Here is a 23,698-nt window from a genome sequence, read left to right on the forward strand (position 1 = left end):
GGTTAGGTGCCTTGCTGCGCTCACCAGTTATCACCAAGGAGACTGCATGTTCCAGCATGCTGCATGGTGGAAAGAATGGATTTAGCCAAACCAAACACAGGCAGGATCAGGGGCCCTGTGATAATCTCGGCTGTTCATGACTTTATAGATAATTCACCCACTGCTGCCCCTTCCACTATTCATGCATACCAGATACAGCATAAACGTACTCTAGCCTTCACCATGTGCTTATTTATTTTGTTCTACACCTTTAGTTGCTACTGTGGACATTAACAGACTCCCATCTGCCGTCAATGCTACTTTGAAATACATTAGCACTTGTCGTGTAACTTCCCTGCAGTGTGCGCCTAAGTATGGTACGTACAAACAGGCCAAGCGTCTGCATGTTCCGCCCCTTTTCACTTGTGCCTTCGTGGGAGGGTTGAGAGAAAAGTGTCCCTGGTGCAAAAAATATGGAGGAGATGAATAAAGGAGAGACTGATAGTTAATGGACTGCATTTATCCAGCGTTTTCTCCAAAGAGTTTTCATTCAACACTGATGGTGGAAGCTGCCACACAAGGTGCCAATCTACACATCAGGAGCAATTCGAGGTTCAGTGGTAAGTGAGGATAAAACCAGTGACCCTTCTGTTTCTACTCAGTCACTCTGAGCCAGCCCGCTGTAGTAACACATACTGTTGCATGAATGGAAAGTGCAAAAGTTTTGTTTCAGAGTTTCTCCACCTCCAAAAGCGGGTGTGTGTTTGGTCTGTGGATCAGGAGGAACTTCTAATGTCTCGTCATCTCTTTTTGACTTCATCCATGTCACGTGTAGATTACATAGAGGACTTGGCCGCATTTTTCATTATTCTTTCAAAAAGCACCTGAGAGTGAATGATTGTGCTCAGTTGTGTGAGAGATCAGATGCAACTTTAGCAAACCGGCTTTAGATTGAACAGGACCAGCATGTGCTTCCTGCAGACTGGCCAGGACCGTTTACACTGCGCAGTACAGTATACACTTCTGCCCCTTAACTTGGAAGTTGTTTTTTTTCTTTTTTCTTTTTTTTGCTTTTACAGTGAACAACACCGGCTGGTCCATGACACACTGTTAAATCTACCAGACCCTTTTATCAATCCCATAGAGGTCGCAACTCTGCTGTAGGCTACAAGAACACAGCAAGTTTGAGTCATTTAGCCTGTGTTACAGCTGCAGTTCTCACAGACTTTTTCCACAGTTTACTCATCCGTCAGGGCACAAACATCACACTGACGCAGCATTGAGAATAAGCCCCCACTAGCACCGTGCAGGGGGTAGGATGGAGGTTAGTGCAGAAATTATTCATAAACAGAAATAGCATTGTACAGTAGCTGTGTGTGAGGTGGCTATACTTCTGCCTTAGCGCAGACTTACAGTTTGCTGAAAGCGTGATGTGGATTTTTATTCCCACTCAGAATGCGGAAGGTCTGTTCTTGCACAACATACAAGCTTGAGAAGTACTGCAGGTGCACAAGCGGCCTAAACCACGATCTTCCTCTAAATCTAATTCTAATCTAAATCTTTTGTCTTAACCTAATCAGACCTTTATGTTGACACACCATAACATTCTTCTTTCTTTTTTTTTTTTATAGTTACCAGCAACAGTTCTGGAAGTCACTCCTGCCTGTTTTTGCACATGTCAACTGTTCTTGCTCCATATAGCACAAGCGGGAGAATTTATTCCCTCGATCACCTATATTTATTGTTAACACTCATTGGGCATGAAAGGTGGTGAATGTTTTCCTTTAAAGCTGCACAATTTGTTGCCAGAAACTTAGAAAAAAAAATGTGACAATGAGATCCAGACCCACTGTTAACTACTTCCCCCTTACTAGCTGCTTGTGTTTGCAGAGAGCTGACCCAAATCCTTTACCTCTATAAAACACACATCCAATCAGTATGATTAAAAATAACTAAAAATGTCAATCGGCTTAGAGAAAATGACTTTAAACAGGGAGCAATGGTAAGAAAGTGCTGATTGATACTGACCTGCTAACTGTGCTGCTGTTTTAATTGCAGCTGCTGAGTACAACTTTCTCTACTTTGATTCCGGTCAGCTTATTTCTCGCTTCTCTTCCACACATTTAGTTGATTTCATCAGCTGACCATTCACGATCAATGCGCTGCTGCTGACTAATGGAGCAAGCCTGATTCTATACCTCCGTCGTTAAAGGTTGTAGAAACGGGGGCTTTGGTTTTTGGGTTAATTGCTGTATGTGAATAATGAGCCAAATAAATCAATATTTCAACTCAAGTGGTGGTAATGGTTTACTCTGCAACATTTGAACACACTGCACCAAACAGTTTTCAAACAAAGCAAAAGACTTACAGTGATTCTTTCATCCCTGTCATCAATGTTCACTCCATCTTTTTTCCATGATATGGTGGGCTCAGGATGTCCACGTGGAGGTTGACACTCCAGAACTGCTGGTTCTCCGGCTGCAACGATCACATCTGCAGGGTTCTGTCTGAAGTCATCACGGAGAACTGAAGCAAGACACGAAGAGGAAAAGAAACCCGTTACAGATTGTCAGTATATATTTCTTGAGGAGACACATGACTGCAAGGTTTTTATTACAGTATAATGTTGTTTTAAAGCTGCATAGAGCTGGTAAAACAGAAATCACTGTGTTTTGACATGCATAATCTGCACAGAATTTAAAAAAAAAACTTTCCGTGAAAAACAGTCATAATTTCTCAGTACTACATATCCTAAATAAAAGCAGGTCATTATGGCCGTCAACTGCTGCACAATCTTCCTGTCAGTGAGCTTTATAACAGCGATGAAGGACACATCAGCGCTCATCATCATCTCAATCAACTACGGCATTCTTTTCAGTTAGCTGACCCAAACAGATGCATGTATCCATGCACGTACACTCACTCCAGCACACTGATCACCGCTTCGTCTCATACGCCTCAAAACTCTCAACGCGGATGAAAATTAGATCCAAACTGCCGTGGATGCTTTGCTGAGATCTGCTAGGATTGATTTTCCCTGACGGAAGTGTTGTAACTAAAGACGTTCAAGGCACAAATGTGTTATTGGACATAACGGTTTATAGAAATGAACATCTTATTTCATTTTGGAAATGCTGCATCAAAATTTTAAAAACGTGCCTCACCTAAAAGCGTTAGTATTTGCCTGCCTTCCTAATCACATCAATACCGTCACCAACTTGTAACAAACAGATCGATGCATATCTATTTTCTGAAGGCAGTGTAATACTGGATCTCTGGATGTCTCTGGGGTTAAAAATAAACTGGAGGTTTATAGAAGGGGGGAAAAAAAAGAAAAGTAATAATGAAAAAGCAACAAGCAGACAGTTTGCCAGTAATCATTTTCCCAGCTCTGCTACATAAAAACATATGAAAACAGTGCTTGTAAATTTCAGGCTATATAATTCAGGCCACACACAGAGTCCACGAGGTCAGTTTGTGGATTTGCACAGTTATCCTTTTGTATGCATGGAAAAGTTACGTGAATGTACGATGGTGAAGTTATTTTGTCTGTGTTTTGGGGGATAAATGGAGCATTCACCTTCTATTGTCTCACGCTCCTGAGCTGGCTCTAAAGTCACCTCAGTCCCAGATCAAAGTCAACCTCACCCCAGGACCCCTCACCTACTGACAGCCAACAAATTCCTCACTAAACCCTTTAAGAACTTAATTGCTGAGCCCAGATACTGCTCTGGGACCAGCAGGAGGAACCAGGATTTGAGGAAGATGGGTGGCTTCTCCAGTAATGCGCTCTATAACCACACTTCTCTACTGGGAGCTGAAACACTAGCTTAAATTCTTTGATGTGTAATAATAACAGAAACTTTTTTTATCGTTTTATATTTGCGGTGAGCAGGCAGGATGCAGAAATGTGTATTATGGTGACCACGGATGAATAACTGTTATAAGTGACCCCCCCACCCCTCAAAAAAGTCCTACTGCACCCAGTCTGATCCAACTTAAACTCGGCAGCGCAGCTGTGTGGTTAGTGAGGTAATTGGTGTAGTTAAAAGCAGATGCAGTCATCCAAGAATGTAGATGTAAACACCAAACATCCGATCCATTAGAGCAGCGGCTCTACTGGAAAAAAAATCTGTATCTGCAAGGTCAACCTGTTGTCAAGGGCGTTACTATAAAAATGAGGCTCGAGTATCACAGTCAAACATTTGAGACGCTGTCGTCATCCTCGGCATCAACAGCTGGTGAGAGATGATTTGAGATACATACTTGAACGAAAAAGAAATACAGAGCATTTGGGGAAGTCTCAATCTGACGCTGGCCTCACTGAAACACTTTAAGCTAACATGCACATGCATCTGGAAAATAAAGAGGAACGTTTGTGGAGGAAATGAGGGGGGGGGGGAGAGGATGCTGTATCGACTCGTTGGAAGCTCCAGGGAGAACTGGCATCATCCAGTGTTTACACCAACAGCGCTGTGACCTCCACCCCTCCTGAACAGCATGCACTCCCCCCACCTTGCTGCCCTCTCCTCCTCCAAACCAACACCTCTTTGTTATAAACACAGCTGAGTGCAGCGCAGCAGACAGCCCCGAACATCTGCGTAGTTGAAAACAAAAATCCTCTGGGATGGAGGTAGAGTGAGCAAGAGGAGACAGAGGCAGCCAGACAGTCTGTTCGACCAACAGACGGACCCAGATCTGGATAGGGTACAAAGCCCCGGCTCTTCTGCCAAAAGCTCGGTCAAATCCGGAGCTGTGGTGGAATCGGTTGCCTCTGGCACCAATGGTTTGAATAAGGCATCCATAGTCCCCATCTTCCTCTACGTACCAGGTCCTGCCTGCCCCTGTCTTTAACAGTTCCTGTTCTAGGACCAAAAAGTAAAATCGGATAGAAAGGCTTCCACACTGTGTGTGTGTGTGTGTGTGTGTGTGCGTGCACGCGCGTGTGTGTGCGTATGCGCGTGTGTGTGTGTGTTGTGGTCTGTGTTTGGGATAATGAGCCTTCTCTACCATCCTGTCTCTCTAGTGAGCCTGCAGCTGTCCCCTAACAGATAATATTTCCTGCACTATTAGCAGGGAGGCAAAACCCAGCGTGTGTGTGTGTGTGCGTGTGTGTGTGTGTGTGTGTTGCGTGGCTTGTGTCTTACTACGTGAGTCCTGGATTTATCCATATATGCTGACATTGATTATCATGACCCTCAGAATTATCAATGCTACAGATACATATATTCTCTTTTTTTAATTTACTCTGAAAACCAAACACATCTTATCCCACCTGGCTGCCATGTTGTCCAACAGCTGACTATGAATAAAACAATCACATCTATCAAAGCAGTGATTCCCTCTGCAGTAGTAAATATGTAAAGTCCTGGCGCATCAAGACAGCTTGATATCATGAATCATTCCTCAGGTCCACAGTAGCAAATTGGAGCTGTGCTGAGGCTAACGCAATTAGCTGCCATCATTTCTTCATTTAAACCGACTTCTTTAAAGGTCACCTGAGACAGCTGCTCTGAAAACTACCGGGTTCGTCTCCCGCACCGACTACATACACTGTCCACCCACACACACACACACACTTTTCCAGAGGAAATTAAAACCAGATGTTTAAATGTCAAATTAAAATGAGATTCCCGTGCTGACCCTCCAACATTAATGAAAATGAAGACTTAATGCCACACACAAGTCTGGGTGGGAAGATCAGATGAGCTTTGTTCTGAGGAAATTAAACCAAGTACAGCGAGCTTCCCCACAAATCTTTGCAAGGATACAAAAACAGGCCCACTAGGGAATTCAAGATTTATCAAAAGGCACTGGGAGTCAATCCCACAGAGACACAGAACACAGCATGGGTCTCGCCTTTGGCTTTGGCTTTTTTCCTTGAAATAGACTGGACACAGTTTGCCCTAGGGAGTGAAAAGGAAGCAGGATGAAAGATAGTAGCAAATAAAGGGACCATACACGAGTGAGCCTAGAGAGCGGTAGGTACAAGGGAAAAAAAAACATTTTCCATATTGTGGATGAATTTCGGACCTTCCTCCTTTATGTCTTTCCCGAAGGAAGTTCTGTTTCTTCTAAACTGAACAAATTTGATTCACAAGCTCCCATAATGTTATGCTATTGCTGCACATCATCAAAAATCACCTGAGGATACGAGGCAGGGATGAATGGACCCTGCACCAAAAATTGAGGAAACATAAAATGTCCAAGTAGCCCCAGATGTTTTTGTTACATGTGTCTGTTAAAGGGCTTGACAGCAGTAGAATTTATGTTTCTTAACCATTACATCTCTCATATTATGGCCTTCTGTATGATGTAGTAACAAGATGTTATTAATGTAACTGCAAAATTATATATATATATATATATATATATATATATATATATATATATATATATATATATATATATATATATATATATATGTCTCAATCACAAACTGGGCAAATGACCGAGTATTAAAATTAGTTTTGAACTACATGAACTGCCCTCCAGTCAATGTCTACTTACAACATAATTCCTCTTCCCCTTCGTGACTGTTGTTTATGCCATAAGCAAGAATCCGTCTTATTCACAGTGCAGCTATGTTGTATGCTAAGCCTCCCGTCCTCCTCACCTTGCTTCCGGCTCTCTCCTCTGGGACAAACTCCTCTCTCTCCATCCCCGTATCACCTGCCTTGTTTCTTAAATACTCTCTACCCTGTCAACATTTGACCCCCTTATCTTACCTCTCACAGATTACATTAAAGAAAAGCTGAGAGCAGTGTTGTGTAAACCCATGCTTCTCTATTGCAAAGGCTGCTGCAGGTGGATCACTTGCCAGTGGCATGAGTACAGTGTGTTTGCAGAACATAAATCTATAATTCTGCTTGTGGGTGTGAAGATATAACCTATTGTACTCTGGAGATAACTGCTTTCCTCCTTTTCCCTCCTCCTGCTCATTCCCTTGTTTCCTCTTGACCCCACCACCAAGGAGACGAGATTGGACACGGCAGAGCCCCCCCATGTTCTCAATCCGAGTCTCGTTCTTTGGCTCTGAGCTCATGCCCTCCTACCAACCCTGCTGACACTCTATCCTGTACTGCAGCATGCAAGCTGCACCAATCTTGACGACAATACTACCTTGGCGAGATGATCATAGATATAAACTTAACAGCAAGGAACATAAATGCAGAGATAAAATGAAGTAGGGGAGTTGTAAATTATGAAGGACATTACAATAAAGCCATCAGACTTCTCCTAGTTCAAATTGGATTTAAAGAATTTCATGTTTTTTCTAAACAGCGTAGTATGAATAAATCATTTATTAAAGAATAGCAGCTCTCTGGACAAGCATGGCAATCAATGAGAGGTCACATCTGTAGAGCTGCATTAGTTAAAACAGCAAGACATGTTGTGCCCCCCCATATGTCAACATAGGAAAGACAGACTATCACACAACTGGCCTCCAGAGGTTGCACCTGCACACTCAATGTCATGAGGTCATCATAAAGATGTGATGTCACATCACAGATCAGTGGCGAGAAACCCTGATAAATTGAGAACAATAAACTAACTCAGGAGGTTTACATGCACGGTTGAAATTAAGATTATTGTTAACAGAAGTATGTTCAAATCTGGAACAGTAGGTGGCACCATGTCCCATTACAGCTGGTCGAAATCTGTGTCCATGTTGACTGGCGGACGTAAATTAAAAGCCTATTAAACCTCTCCATTCAGAAATACGCTGTTTTTAGCCGGAGCACTCATCCCGACAACGCAACCCATGATGGCGCGCTGATCGGGTTAAATACTGCAGAGTGGGACCTATAGAACCTGAGCACAACCCCTAATAAATTGATCCCCAACCTCAACACTGGGTAGGTTGGTCTGGCTTAAAAAAACAGCAACAACAACAACAACAACAAAAAATCAGGTTAAACTATTGACTGACTTCATTTGAAACAATAAATGCTGAAAAATGCTGCATATTTCACTAATAAAGTTGGCATATTTGAAGGCATAAAGTTTCAAAAAATAATTTGAAGACATCTCTACACTCGGAGAACAGACGACAATATGCTTCAGCTTTTTTGATCAGCATCTCGAGATCGTGCAGCACATCTGATGGTAACTACAGAGATGCGCAGACATAAACGATGCCATGTAGAGACATGAATCAGGCCGGACCTTCTGGTGGATGTGTGGGTTGGATAAGGCGAGGGGGGGGGGGGTGAGGCATTTATACCGCTCTGTGCCAGGTGATTAAACCTGGCAATGCAACCAAGGCAGATGGCTTTAAAGACCTTTTCAGTAGCACAGCAGAGGGCATGTCTGTACTTGTCATAGCCCAGTGAGGCTGCATAAGAGCTAAGTTCAATCTCAGGGCTTCCTCCTTTATGATACACACTTCAGCAAACACATGTAGACCTCATGTATCAAAAAAAAAACAAAAAAAAAACAACACACACACACACACACACATGTGGACGTGTAGGCACACACACCCAGGCACCACATAAAGGAAACCCTGCCCCACAGTTGAGCAGACAGAGAGGCCATTGAGGGCCTGTGTTTGTTTAAATGGTCATAATTCTTCTCGTCAGGCTTGGAGAGAGGGACGGCGTTTGGCGAATGCGGTGAGAGGCACAGAGGGCAGTGGGGAGGTAGGTTTATGTGAGTGACTGAGTGAGTGACTTGGCACCTCAAAGGTCAATAAACAGTGCCCGTTTGATTGGAGTGCAGGGCGAGCGGGAGTCAGACTAAAATAAAGAGAGTTTCAAGTGCCGGGGAATCACAGGCTGGAATGTTGGGAGAATAAATGAGGGCAAATAACTACTCACCATGAGAAAAAAAACAAAAACAGGAATAAACACAAATCCTATAAACTTTTGATAGGAACACTTAAGCGCTACACCATGCAAACTGTGTAATAACCATGTGTATGGGATTATCATAGATGCATGTTTGTTGGTTGGGTTTCAGCCCCTGAAAACATCCCAGGATTCATCCATCTACATACAGGCTGTTTTCATCCCTCTTTGTACTCACACCTAAAAAAGTAATGCAATATATTTATATGTAATGATAGAGAGTCAGGAGGGAAACACAGACATTTGCAGCTGTAATTCTGTCCCAAAGAGTGCTTTTGCAACATGATGAGCCGTTAGCAGCCATTTTGATTATATACATGTATCAATTTTGTATAGTTGTGCATCTGCCAAACCTTTATCCCAGCAATCAAAAAATATTACATATTTAAAGAAACTTAAAAGAAAAGGAATGTCCGGCATTTCGCGTGTGGATTTCACTGCAAGCAGGACCGATTGCTGGACGTTTGAAGGATTATCTGCAGAAAGTTGTAACTTTTCACAAGATATCATGTTAACACTTCATTCTAAAGTAGAGTGGAAACACAGCATCAGGTATCGTGAATGTTAAATGCACTCCGACATGTATTCCTTTCCTAATTGTGGTTGGCCGAGCTAATGAAGATCATTTATAGTGTAGCTTTACTGCCAGCTTGTTTCTATTCTGCCTGAATAACAACAGCTTCACAATGCAGTAAAATAATAATGAGGGTGATAAAGGTGGCATAACCAGGTAAAAACAGTTATTATACAAGTCAAAAATTGCATTAATTTGCCCCACCCTTGCAACAAGAGATGATTCAATAGATTAACTGCCAGGGTTTTTATGGCATGTCCTCATTCGACAAGCCAGGTTGGGCTGATGCATTCAAGTGAGTGAAATGTGTCTTCGGTGTTTTAAACCTTGTGTGGATGTGGACCGCCTAGTCCCTGGAGAGAAGGAGGAACAGAAAACTCTGGTAACCCACCTCTCACCACTCATCGTACAGCCTGCAGCTAGAAGCCGTCTGCACAGAGATACAAAGGAGCAGATGAAACACGAGAGTGCACACAATCATGTACACCTGTAGTGTACGCTCTCTCATTCACCGCCCCCATCTCCCTCTTAAAAACGACATGTGCACTTGGTCTCCGTCTATAGTCCCCTTTGGTGGCTTATAAAGCCTCCTGCATAGGCTACATTGAAATATACACAGAAAACCAACAGTGACGCGTACCACTTGTACAGATTTCAGATTGCTACACTGTCAGAACTCCAGTTCAGAGCAACAATTGTCTTTGATTGTGTCTTTGCAAGCTGTTATTTTATGACAGTGGAAGTCCTGATTAGAGTATTAGTGGACATAATTGCTAGCAACGAAGCAATTAAAAAAAAAAATTCTCTGACCATGTTCTGTGGGTATTTCAGAGCATTTTGTTTTTTTATATTTGTATTCATTCATCAACAAATTACATGTAACTTTTTTGGGATACTTGCAGGTGTATTTTAGTTTATAATTTTGTTGATTCTAGCGTTTGATTCTTCTTAATCCAAACTGGCGACCTAAATAATAACACAAACAATGCAATTCAGGCAGAATTTGATTTAATTTGTGGAGGAACTTGAGGGTGGAATGTGATGAACACGTCCATGTTTGTGCACTTCGCTTAATTATGTGTTTGTGGCTGCAGCTGCCGTGGAGGTTCTACTAATTCTAAATCTGGGTTCTCTAGTTTGATATTTTATTCATCGTTGGTCATTTGCATATAATCAATTTGAGTTTTGTTAACTTTTCCCATTTATATCTAGGAGTCTTTATAGGATTTGAACGATGCCTACTGGGTTAGAGGTAAGAGAGAGGTTGTGTACAATGAGATGAAGGAATCCAATGAAGTATGGTTGGATTTGTTTTCAGTAACTCTTTTTCCTAACAAAGAAAAAGGCAAAAATCAGGTGCATGTATCTAAACACCGTAGCATAAACCAGCCCAGCACTCTTTTTTATCTTTCTTTCTCATTCCACTTGGCTCCATGCACTTATTGCTCTTCTCTGTATGTGTTCGGCTTCGCCACACTATGCAAGTCTGTCTGAGTCTTCATCGTATAATAGGATTTTACACAACACAGAATTGCAGCATATATGCAGGTCGCACATTTGTCACCACAGAATGGCTCATTACAGCAAATCCCTTTACACCCAGAAAAGCAGGCGTAAACATGCCAAGAGTCACCGAATATCCTTATCCACTTGTGCCTAATTCCTGTGCCGTGGTTTGTACGGCTCAGTGTCAGCGATGTTTGCTGACAATATCTCACTGTGAGCTGCCCCGCTGTCTGTGTGGCCCCGCCAGCTAACCCTCTCCCAGCATCTGCAGAGATGAGGGCCTTATTAAAACAATCTTCCCAATTAACATTCCTGCTCCCTGGCCTTCCTCCAGACATTACTCCAGCTCAACTCTACAATGACAAAGAAGCTGTGTAGGAACCTGACTGGCCATGGGATCTCTGAATATATCAGGATTGAAAGGGGATGTGAGGCAACTTGTTTTTCTTCCTGGGAAACCAAAATCTGTTTTTACATGTGTGTCTGTTTGTGTGTTCACCTGTGAAACGTGTGTAAGAAAGAGAGTGAGGAGGGCACAAGGACGACGCAGGGGCGCATAAATTAGTTCAGGCAACAGTCAGGACAGCGGAGTCATCACAAAGGCTTCTAATATGATATGACGCGCAATGACGCGGGCTCATTTGCACAGGGTGGATAGCTCATGACCCTGGACAGGAAAGAGCACTGTAAGAGAAGACTGTCAGCTAACTAACTCACACCACATCAGAGATCATCAATAAACACAGCAGGCTTTCCTGCAGAGTGCTATTTGACCCACTGCTTACCCTCAACTTAGCATTCAGGAATACCAACATCTGCTGCAGATCTTTTCACTTCGTGCTTAGCTTGAGGTCTCAGGACCAGATTACAGGACACTCCCAATCTCTCGTTCATCTTCTCAAAACAAAGATCTATTACAAACTAACAGCAGAGTCTACGAGTGTTGTTTTATAGCGGCGTTGTACAAACAGGTTCAGGGCAGAAGTAATTCCATTCTGATGGGGAATTTGAGATGAGATCATTTGCGTTTATTGTTGACACCACTGAATTTCAAGAACATAATTCAGAACATTTTCAGAATTAAATGCCACTGAACCAATGGACAATCTGAATATTTAAAAAAAGAAGAAGTTATTGAGCAACAGGAACAAAAAAGGCCTTCATGTGGTGAAATAAAAAAAAAAAGACATAAAATGTAATCTGGACACAATTATAATACCCATTTGATACATTTTAATTACTTCCTCAAATGATTAAAAAAGACCCTCAACAAATAAACCCATCTGTGCTTAATCGTCTGAGTTTAAATGACCTGAATTAACCGATGACTGATTATTATACTGCATTAGAAAAGGGGGGGGGGGGCTGATTTTTTTTGTGATTTATTTTTCATAGTGACAAAGACAAGAGTTATTTCAGAAATGCCTTCATCAAAAATACACAATAATCCCCGGGGCTGCAACGCCATCAGAAGGAGAGGTTGAAAGAGTTTGTAATGTTATCAAGAAGTTTTGTAGTTATAGGCGCTTCCAGGATGTGGAGTTAACTCGCTGAGACACATCTGGGAAAGTTGGTGCAGATTCATGTGAGAGTAAAGTTAGCAAAAAAACTTTAATAGACAAGCCCCAGTCTTTCTGGGATAATACTAAAGACAGATGAAACCAGAGTGGAGCTCGCTGGGAATGCAGTGCACCAATTTGTTTATACAGTAGGCGATGAAATGAAACCCTTACGGAAAATAACACCAGACTCAAGTCAAACATGGTGGAAGTTCTGACATACTGTGGGGCTGCTTTGCTGTCACTGGTTGTATGAAAGGAATGATGACATAAGAGGATCTTTAAAAGCATCTTGGAAAACCAGGTCTGAGGTGAAGGTGTTGGATCTTTCAGCAGGTCGACCTGAAGTAGCACAAAGTAACGGCTGAAAGGAAACAAAGGGTTGCTTTAAACTGCCAGTAATTAGTCCTGACCTAAATCCCATCAGCAACAGAGGACTCCTCATATGAACTTCAACAATGGAAGAGCGTCAAAAATCATGTCCCAGCAGGTGCTGTGGATTCCTCAAACTCGCATTAAAGGGTGCCAATGATTGTATTTTTTTGTGTTTTGCGCAGAAATTTACGACATTCTGTTCATTCTCATCACACATAATTGATTAATGTACATTTATTTCCAAAGCTATTCTGAGACATGTGCTTGGAATTCAGGGGCGCCAACAATTTTGAACATAACGTAGCATTTACAGAGGGTCTGTTTATACGCTTCATATCTGCGATCATGCATGTCATAAGTGTAATAAAGCTTCTGCTCATCCCTCAGCTTAGCTGGACTTTCCAGTGGTTAATATTCCTGATGGAAGAGTCTTCAGTGTGTTTCCTTGTGTGTCAGTTACGCCTGACTCTGGTATGGAGGTTAAATTGTGTCATCATTATGCAATCATCTAAATCATTTTGAGAGCAAGACTTTCCACACTGCAATCAAAAAAGAAAAAGAAAAAGATTTGAATGCAAATTTTCAAATCGCAACATCAGTTCCTAAGAAAACATTCCACCCCTCAATCATTCTTCTTATTAAAGGCAAGATTAATGTGTGATTCACTCAAAGTCTTGTTTGCAGGTTAAAAACTTCTTCTTCTGACTTAACATTTTTGTTTGCGATTCAAAATGGTTGACTTCTCCATACACAAAGGTATTTTTGTGTCTATATTATGCAGTGAAACAACAACAACAAAAACTTTCCACATAGCAGTCAAATTACTTTGTAATTATTTTAAAGTTTTGTTTGCAATTAGTTTGCGAATCAAAAACCGTTGCTTATGGCTTGAAAGGTTTTCAAATCGAAAAAGTTAGCATCCTGTTCTGCTGAGTCTTATGAGTGAGATTTGTTTTGATCGCACACCGAAGTCACAAAGTAACCTTCTTGACTCTGCTTCCACAGTGTTTGGGCTAGAACTTATTAATGCATACTTAATGAGATGTGTGGCGCGAGTGAAGATATTCTCTATATGACATGTCAAGCCAGCTAATTACAGGCAGAAAAGCTAGAATATTCCATTTCAACACAAATCTGTGAACTCAAATCGTAGCTTTTATTACACTTGCTATTATTGTTACTGCAGTGAAAGTCTAATTTGACAGAGGTTTAGGAAACAGCAGGGGAAGTGGGCGATTGTTATGGAGAACGGTGTGTCGTGGTTGAGATGGGACTATAAACTAGGATTACATCAGAGGCTGCTGTGGAGATCACCAGAGTAATACGATCGCGGCTGTGTGAAGGGGAAAGAGGCAGTCGAGGAGGAAAAAAGGGAGAAGGAAAAAAAACACAAGGGGATCCAATGTAATGTTACTGCAGATCCCTCAGCCTTTCGTCATGGCCACTTTCCTTTCCCCCATGCTGATCCTTTTCCAATCACTTTACCAGGCACTGGGGAAACATGGAGAAATGGAAGGATGAAGACAAAGACAGGAAATGGCCATAAAGGTGAAGTCAAAATGTGGAGGTGGGGGGTCCTCCATGGACAAGAGGGTGCAGGGATGTTAAAGACGGTGAGAGCAAGCCGATGGGTTACTGGGATCCAAACATGTGCTGCAGCTCCAGAGGGGCACATCTTTCTCTGATCAGTTGGCGTTCCCTTTTCAATGGCTTCCACATGGACCATAAACTTTCCCAGATGGACCCAGGGAAGATGAAAAGATGCCAATATCCCTATCTAAGAGGGGATCTGTTCAAGTGGGAAGAGATACAGAAGAATAGAGGGAGGTAGTGTTTGCAAAAAAGTTTCAATTTTATCTCTAGCACTTGTCGTCAGTGTGTACTCTGTGAGCCGATCGCAGTCAAAAAGCTTGCTCTTATAGATTTTCACTACACTTGTCACGTTGTCCGACACGTAATATCTAGCATTGCTATTGCCAAGGAGAAAGATTTTAAGTGTGCCAGAAATAACTCTGATCCCTGTGAAATTGACACTGTGTAAGGTTTCAAGAGTGATGTTAAGCCCTGGATTTTCCATCTTTATATTTTCATTAAATGGGGCACAGACAAAAGAAAAGTTTTTCTCTTTTGCTTTATGTGATACTTTGCTACCGTTAACATGGAAGAAACAGCACGGTGAGCTGATTTATGATTCCCTCCCCGGGGCACAATCTGAGTCCAGCAACAGGGGAAATTTAAGGCTACTGGACCACCTCTAAATATCTGCTAGATGCATAGAAGTTACTGAGGAACAATATGACTACTTCCTACACTCGTACACAACTCAAGCTAGACAGTCTTGGACTAGAACAGTGGATTCGATCTCTAGTAAATATGGTTTTGTTTTCTTGACTGTATTTCTTCATTCTTGTCCATATTTCTATCACAATGCACAATTACCAAAGTTCATGAAGCTGAGGGTCACTGTTACTTTATTTGTAATGCATATTGTGTCACTTTGATCTTTTTTATAGACTGTGACATATAGTTATGACTTTGCACACCTACTGTATTTACTTGGTGACATTAAAGGGGAATATTGGCTTCTTATCGTTTCAGTCCACTCTCTATCTGGCATTTCCAAACCGTGACCCTATGAAAAATTAATATCCGAACACGGACTCGTACGAAGAAGCTTCCTCTGGTAGCTAATCTGCACGAAATGACATGAGCCATATCAAATGTACAATATAATGAATTTAAGAAAGATTAGTCGCTGATGTCTCTCGCTAAATAATGAGCCTTTCTCCTCTCATTTCTCTGTTAATCTTTTCTTTTTCTAAACCCACATTTCCTTGTAAAATATCCGCAACTTAAAACCCACGACCTTTAGGCCTTATCCCTGCCTCTCCACCTCTTCTGCCAGATTTTTGCTGAGCAGGTGTCTACGGGGAAAACTAACGTAAGCAGCAACCTCTACTTCACCCCGTCTTCAACAACCAAAGGCATGTGTCCAGCCAAGAGCCCCCTGTGAATTGTAGACAGATTACTCTGAACGAAAAAGGCAGACCATCTGGAGCAGAGAAGGGGCAAGGAGTAAATTCAAGAAATTGACAAGAAAGAGCTGGCTGAATGATTTGGAGGACAATGGAATGCAGGACAGAAAGACATAAGTATTGGGTGGAGGAAGCATATATTTTATCTGAAGGGGGATAGAAGAATAAATCAGGTTAGAAAAGCAGGACAACCTGACAGTGGAGATTATGAAGGACAATTTAAACCTTGGCAGCCTCCATTGTTCTAACTCCATGTAATCACTCACTTATAGGTTAATTATGATCTAATGAAAATTTCAGTGTGATGAGAAATATATTGGACTGCTGGCCTGGCTGAAACATGGGGGTGAATTAGCCCTCCAGGTTCCACACGGGGGTTTGAAAGAGTGATGGGTTGAGTGTGTGTTTGAGGTCAGTGACCACTGTGTACACACACAGCAGTGTGTCAAGAGCTGCCAGGTTGTGTGGTCAGTGGCACATCTCATTAGCACCTGCTGACCCAGTTGGTTCACTGCACTCATGGAGTGGCAGAGCTGTGGTGTTTAAAAAAAAAAAAAAAGCAAGTGCAAAAACAAATATAAAACACTTTTCTGTGCCAGCAAATAAACTGTCCCCTGACAGACGGAGAGGACGTAAGATCAACAAGCGGCAGAGGAAGCCCCTGACAACCATGGGCTCAACATCATCAGCACAGAGAGGTCAGGACTCAGCGAACAGATAAAACTCTCCGTGTGTTCATTGCTCCCGCTCTCGTGAGATAAGACAAGCCTAACGTGCCTCACATGGAGAGACAGTTTGCTACGAAATGCTGCCATCATCTCCCCCTCTGAGCAAATCATCAAATAAACCATGTTTGGTTTCTGGAAGGCCCAAATATGCCAACATAGCTGTGATAAGAGAGCGTGCAGCTAAAAAGCTACATTGTGCTCAACAAAGGGGAAAAAAAGCACATCAGGGTGAGGATGTGATGGGGCTTGTTGCCTTTTAGACATGAGGGTTTTCAGTTTGTTGTGGAGAAGAGCAAAATAAAACAGAGCAGTTTCGGGAATGCGGGCAAGACCTGCCTGAGAGTCATATGGGTGACATCAATAATATGAGCATTCAACATTTTTATTCAATCTAGTGTGACTAGACCAACAATATTCATATAATCCAACTGAACAGTCATGGGCCATGAAACTGAGACTCATGTCCTATGTTTGGAGCCAAATCACATCCCACTGAGGGCAAAAAACACAGAAGGCACAAAACCTGACAATGCAAAAGAGGAAATAAAACAGTGTTGATGCCCAATGTGCTGTCGCTCAGCCAACCCATGCAGCAAAGCCAAACTAGTTGTGCTTCCACTGAAATGTCAAGAGAATTTTACGCAAAAATTGTAAATATTGCAAAAAAAGGAAATGTGAATTCGATGAATTTTCTCTGACAGGTTTGGAGGAAATAAACTGCAGTGGGCTACGTCTGCCAGCGACAATGGAGAGAGATCCACAGTAAATGCTTTCGGTTGTAATTGTACTTCTTAGCAAGTACTCGCTCGTACTGCCTGTATTGCATGCTGTCTGGAGATGAAGACAACATTTGGAAATTTCAAGAGCAATGCCGGAAGTCACGTGATTTTAGCACTTGCTACATAAGAGGTTATTCAAAAGAGGGTTTCCATCTTCCTAAGATTTATTTTTACCATTTTCATCAACCTTCTCTGATAAGATGCTTTGAAATTTGTTGATGGAAACACGGCTAATGATCTCCTAATCTTCCATGACGGCCACTTTGACCACCGAGTCTGATCCCTGGATAACAGAGATAGCCGGGTACCGTACACCTAATTACAGTCAACATTCCTCCTGATTTGCATCTTTTTGGAACGGGGGATGAAACTGGCACACCTGGGTCGCATTATGACGGAAAACTCAGCTGAACGGAACTTTAAATAATAAAAAAAAAACCAACAACACTACATTATCCTGCCACCAGTTGGATCTGCCTGTAAACCTGATTGCAAACACACACACCCTCCCCCACCCCGCCAATGTACCACATGCCTTCTTTTGTCTGAGTCCCTACCATGTTGTCTCTATCTGCCAGAGATAGCATCTAAGCAAGCCTTCTGTAGAGCTCTGTGGCTTTTCGAGACCTCCATAGCCTGTGGGAAGCAGCGCACCTGCACAACAGACAATAGCAATGGCTCCTATAGATTCTGCTGGTCTTTGAAGTGGCGATGGATGTGAGTTCAATACCCCAGGCCTGCAATACCGCATCCCTCTGTGGTTTCAGTCCACAGCCTTAGTGATTAAAGACAGTTTTAAGATGAGTCCAACCGAGCTTTTAAGGAAAATCAAGTGTTTGGTTAACCAGCCATTCCACCATCAGAGAAGGTCTACCGAGCAAAAAAAAAAAAAAAAAAATCATGAAATGCCATTTTCACAGGGTAACAGGCTTGAGGTCAGAGGCTGAGAGAAATCATGGGAGAGGAAAAAACACCACACACACAAGACTTGATGTGACACAGGAGTATCACTGCCACAACAGTACGTGACAGTATGTTAGCACATTGTCTAACAAGTGTCCTATAAGCATAAAAAAGCTGTGAAATATGACATCATAAAAAGCAGTGGGTTTTTCGATTATGAAGACTATGAATAATTCAGAAGCCACTGAACGGCAATATTTTTTCTATCCATCTTGCTGCTTCCTTTCCTCCCTCACTCTTTCATTTTCTCCCTCTTATTGCTTCTTCTTCATTTCTTTTTTCAAAACTTCAGTTCCGATCCTGCGAAAATCAAATGAAAGACACAGAGAGAAAGGAGCAGCGTGCAGCGGGGGGGGGAGGACGCGACTGACTGGCGCTGAAGTGGACAAGTCACCTGTTGACTGGGCCGCAACAAAATCAACAAACAAAAATGACTATTTGACTGAAATATCCTGAGCCTGCCACACACTGTCACCTCTATCATCATGTGGCTAAAAACCCAGACAGTGTTGTCCCTATAACCCCTGGGTTCTGACCCTTGATCTGTCACCATCTATTTTACAACCCCCCCTTAACTACACAGCATCAGCACACGGGCTTTGAATAATAACTCTCTAACTGTACATCACAGTGGTTTACTGTGCTTGCCTAAGCATGATAGCAGCCATCGGGGAATGAAGCCGCCACAGAAGTGCATCTTTCCTCAGCGGTGACAGACAAGGCCATGCAGTATGTCTCAGAGGAGTGATGATGACTAATGATCTCTCCCGAGTTCTCGGCCCCCGCTGCATCTCATTCTCGTAGCGTACATATTCTTGTCGTTCTTCTTTGGGACCGTACATTTTTGCGTAAGTAATAGCAGCTCGTTCCTAATCTGACTTCAAGGCTTTAATCGGAAGCAAAACCGTGATGGAGAGTAAATTTTCTAGACATCTGATCCATCTGGTTGCAGTTGTTGGTTATCAGTTACCTACGCCAGTGTTTGTCTGGTTGTTAGTAAGGTTTCGCAAAAAATAAAGGCAATATTTAAAGAAATTTGGTGGAAAGATAGGTAATGTTTCAAGGAACACATTATTAACTTCTGGAGGTGATCTGGATCCAGGTAGAGCTGTCAGCTACATTTTTCTGGACATGTCACTGCACACATTTCCATTAAATTCTTTGCACGTGAAATGGTTGAGAGAAGAACAATTCGGCTTCTGTTAATCTTCTTAACTGTATAAACTTGTGAAAGTGTGAAAACTGGAAAAGACATAGAACACACTGCACACAGGAAGGTCTTCTTGGCAGCAAATCGAGCAAATTCAATTTAAACCTGTTTAAATTCTGGCAGACTCTTTGCAGCAGCTTCACTTCCACACTGACGTGAGTGAATATTTATTTGGCCCATTTCCAGTTATCTTTTGTAATTTAGGTCACCAGGGAGTAATCCTACTTACAATGGAAATTATCTCTGGGTCATGTATTGAATAGAATTGTCATTAAGCTCACGTGATGCTGCGGTTCTGTGCAGTTCCTGAGCTGGGCTTTACCTTCAGTGTGTCTCAACATCCCCAAACATCCTCCAGTACAGGCCCACCGCCAGCCACAAAGGAAAACACAATACATGAAAACTTAATTTCCAGATTTTTAATTTCCTTTTTCTTCTTTTCTGTAAGAACTCTAGTAATGAAAAAGAAAATTGGATGGATGAAGCGTGACATCCATTCACCATCTAGGCCACACGCTCTGATTCGCTCTTTTCAATCAGACTGAAGATATAATAATATGCATGCCGCTGCAAAAACATTACTGCACTGGTCACTAATGTGCTCCAAATTATGTGTTTCAACCACCATTAATAATAGCACTTGTTTAGAATAGTGGTAGTAAGTACTGGAGGTTGATCAACTTGAATGGTGTGGTAAGAGCAATCCATGGGCCCTCCATATGATGTACAAGAGCAATGCTCAGACTGGAGAGGCCCTTCGCCATCTCGTCTGTCCACTGATTCATTCGTGCATCCTCATCCTCCCACACCCTGTGTAAGCTCATAATGAGCCCTGGGCTAATGCATAGAACAACACAATTAAAGCCAAAGTGGACAACTTCCCACTCCAGTCCAGGCATGAACACGCTTGAGAGCACCAACTGCGCTGGTGTATCCTACAATGTGAGTTTTCCTGCATGTATCTCGTGTGTATCAGCTCCAAGAAGTGGACTGAGTTGACAGCTCCAGCCAGTAGCTCTTTGACCTGTGGCCTGAAGGCCTTGCATCAGACACAATGCCAGTTTGCTGTTAGGTCCTCCCTGTGGCACGCAGTCTTTGGCAGGTCACCATGAAACACAAAGGCCACAGGCACATGGATGTGATCCAGGGTGCCACGCTCGGTTTGAACCCTCTCCTGACAAAGAGGAAAAAAATGATTTCCCTCTAGAAAATCCTGGAAGAAAAGGAGCTGCAGAATCGTCTGGCAGTGTGTTTTGCACCTAAGTCAAAGAAAGTTGAGTCACTTTTGTGCTCACATGCCAAGCTCAGCTCACAATAATAGTTTCACAGAAGCAATATTCACTTCCAACTACACTGTGTGCGAGTTAAATTGCCTCGACAATAGCACATGTTAAGGCCCTGATATATTTGTCTTCTGCCGTGTCTTTTTTCTTTGGGCCAAATAGGGAAACCAGTCTTAGGTTCTGTGCTGCCTTTGCGTTTTCACCATTTCTGTCGCAGCTATTATTTCATGAAATCTGACTCCTGGTGTTCTGTTTCTTTTCAATTTCCTTTTCAGCAAAGCCCCAGTGTTCCCTCCTTCCATGTCAACATTCGCCTAGCACATAGAACAATGTGCCAAAAATATCTCTGCCCCAAGAAACAAAACACATTTCTTAAAATTACATCCAATTAAATCTACAATTAAATCGCAAAATAATAGGAATAAGAAACTATTTTCCAAAAATGCAAAATACCAGTTCACCTGTGCTCTCCATTTGTGTCAGGGTGTTTATTTACTCCCCTGGGTGTTCGTGTTTGACTACTTGTTTTGGACAGACAACATGAACTCCACAGATTTCCAGTGAGTCCCTTACAGCTCTCCCATGACTTCCTCTCCCTAAAGATAATATACACTACAACGCAGAAGAAGAAAGTAGTTAATTGACATGAAATCAAAGATAATTTACTCCTATTTAGTCTCTTCCTGTCTCACGGCAGACTGAGAAAAGTAGGGGAATATTCCTGGGCCCACTTCACAAACTACCAACAAGAAACAGCAGTTATCTGCAGTAGGAAGTGTGGTACTGGACTGTGCAGGATGTCGTGCACCCCCCCACCCCGACCCCTAAAGATGACCTGAGCTCTGTTTGTCTGCACTCTGTAGGCTTGGCTGATACATATCATTGTCTCTGGCAGTTCCCACCATAAAGACTCATTAAAACAGCCATACTTCATCACAGGAGTTACCCCAAGACCTGCCCCCGCCTTCCCATGGATCACTATCTAGATTTCTTTCCGGCATATTGTTGGAAGATTTACTCATTTATTTATTTGTATTATCATTGTTATTTTAGTTTCTGAATCTATTTAGTTCTTTGTATTGTTAACATTGTACCCCTGATTTAATCTAACAGCAATCCCTGTCAATCAAAACTTAAAGAAGACTGTGTGTACCTTGTATGCTTGTGTTTGGGAGTACTGTGAGGCCTTATCGTGTTTGCAAGCCACAGGGACTTGACTTTTATTGCATCGTTTTATTTTGGTGTCCCCTGTCCACGGTACCAGTTGATCATTTAATTTGCCACTGATCATATATAGACCCTTGTCTCTCCACCTTGCTGCAAATACACATTTGCAGTGACTCTTTTTTAATGTGCTTTCTATTTTTATATTCATTTATTTTAAGAAACACAGACGCATTTAACAGTGCTGAGTACCTGTCGAGGCCTCGGATGTGTCAGAAAGTATGCGTGGGCCCAATATGTGTATGTGACAACTTAAAGTATGTGGGGAATTTATAAAAATCATCTGAAAACTAACACGGAGAACACACGTTTAAATAATTAGTTAACTCCAGCGGAGAGACGCAAGGTTGATTGTATTTAAGTTCCCAAGGTGCTTACAATTGACAAAGTGGCGTAATTTGCAAAGGGAGGACATTCACAGATCATAGTGATGGGTCATAAACCAAATGAAGCAAGACTCGAGCGCTGCTTACAGCACGGCTACATGACCTACATCCGTGGAGTGGAGGAATGCTGATCCTTATCTAATGTAGGATATGGCTTGAGGACACGACAAGTCATCTTGGCACCCGGACCACTGGTATTTCACTGTAATCTTCTCATTCACAATGTTTTCAACATCAAGAGGGAGTTGCAGAGTGACTGCGTGAGTGTGCCGCTTTAATTGACACGATAGAATTTGATTCATGTTACATTCTACAAGGAGAGTCATGAAGTATCCGATGAGAGCCCAGGCAGGATTACATTAAAAGCATTACCCTCAGCACTCCACAGTACAAGATCCCTGTCTCTGTTTCCCCCCTTCCAGACAGATGCCAAAGTCATTGTTGTTTCAAGCTTGCTTTTCAGAGCGAAAACTCGATCTTACTGGCTGCCAGTGTCACCAGTGGCCCCCCGTCTTCCCCAGTCATTCAATCCCATCTCTCCTCCTTTCAGGAATGCACTTCGGTCATTCTTTCTCATTGTCCCTCTCTCTTTTCTCCAGACCGGTGCCTGAGGCAGTCTGGGGGCAATGTGTGTTTGGTTGTCCCAGATCAATTCATCCTCTATGGTGAAACTGGATACAGCGACCTCCTCTGTGTCCAGCGGTCGCCATCCTAGGCTCCTATCTACTAGGTGTCTGAGATCTAGAACCTGTGAAGCAAAATGGTGGGGAGCACAAGTATGGATGTCCTTTGGTAAGTTTTGAATCATATAATATGCAATTTATAGATGTTAACTTTCTAACAAGAGCATCAAAATCACTAGGAATCAATGGTCCATTTTGTGAAACACATCTAGTACCTTGCCACCGGGGGGGGGGGGGGGGGGGGGATACATGAAAATGCCTATACTTCCACATTACAAGCAAACCCCTCAATTCCCATTAATGTACAAAAATAAGGGCAATTACAGCAAGGGCTCCTCCATTATGGAAGGGGAATATATGACACCCCCTATCTCAGAGGACATGCCAACCTCTCTGCACCTCACATTAACATAATCTACGTCAACCACGTGAGCTGCAATTTGTCTGGAAAATCTTTTCCCCCCACAGGTTCATTATTGTGAGGGTGTCCATTAAAAAACAACTGAATTACCATTTCAATTGGCTCACCATAAGGTACAGTGTTGGCAGTCTTTGAAAGAGT

At 42.4% G+C, this 23,698-nt stretch overlaps 1 protein-coding gene across 4 annotated transcripts in view; it reads right to left on the minus strand.

The window, feature by feature from the left end:
• robo1 (roundabout, axon guidance receptor, homolog 1 (Drosophila)) overlaps positions 1 to 23,698 on the minus strand; it is a 303,336-nt gene that overhangs the window by 38,051 nt on the left and 241,587 nt on the right. For all 4 annotated transcript variants that reach the window (XM_086216569.1, XM_086216570.1, XM_086216571.1 and 1 more), the window contains one exon: positions 2,348 to 2,505. In XM_086216569.1, the coding sequence (XP_086072695.1) occupies positions 2,348 to 2,505 (158 nt within the window). The remainder of the gene's footprint in view (positions 1 to 2,347; positions 2,506 to 23,698) is intronic.

Source organism: Aulostomus chinensis, chromosome 10 (genome assembly GCF_037954235.1).
Source record: "Aulostomus chinensis isolate RoL2024-O1b breed Wild chromosome 10, RoL_Achi_v1.0, whole genome shotgun sequence".
NCBI classification, from domain to species: domain Eukaryota; kingdom Metazoa; phylum Chordata; class Actinopteri; order Syngnathiformes; family Aulostomidae; genus Aulostomus; species Aulostomus chinensis.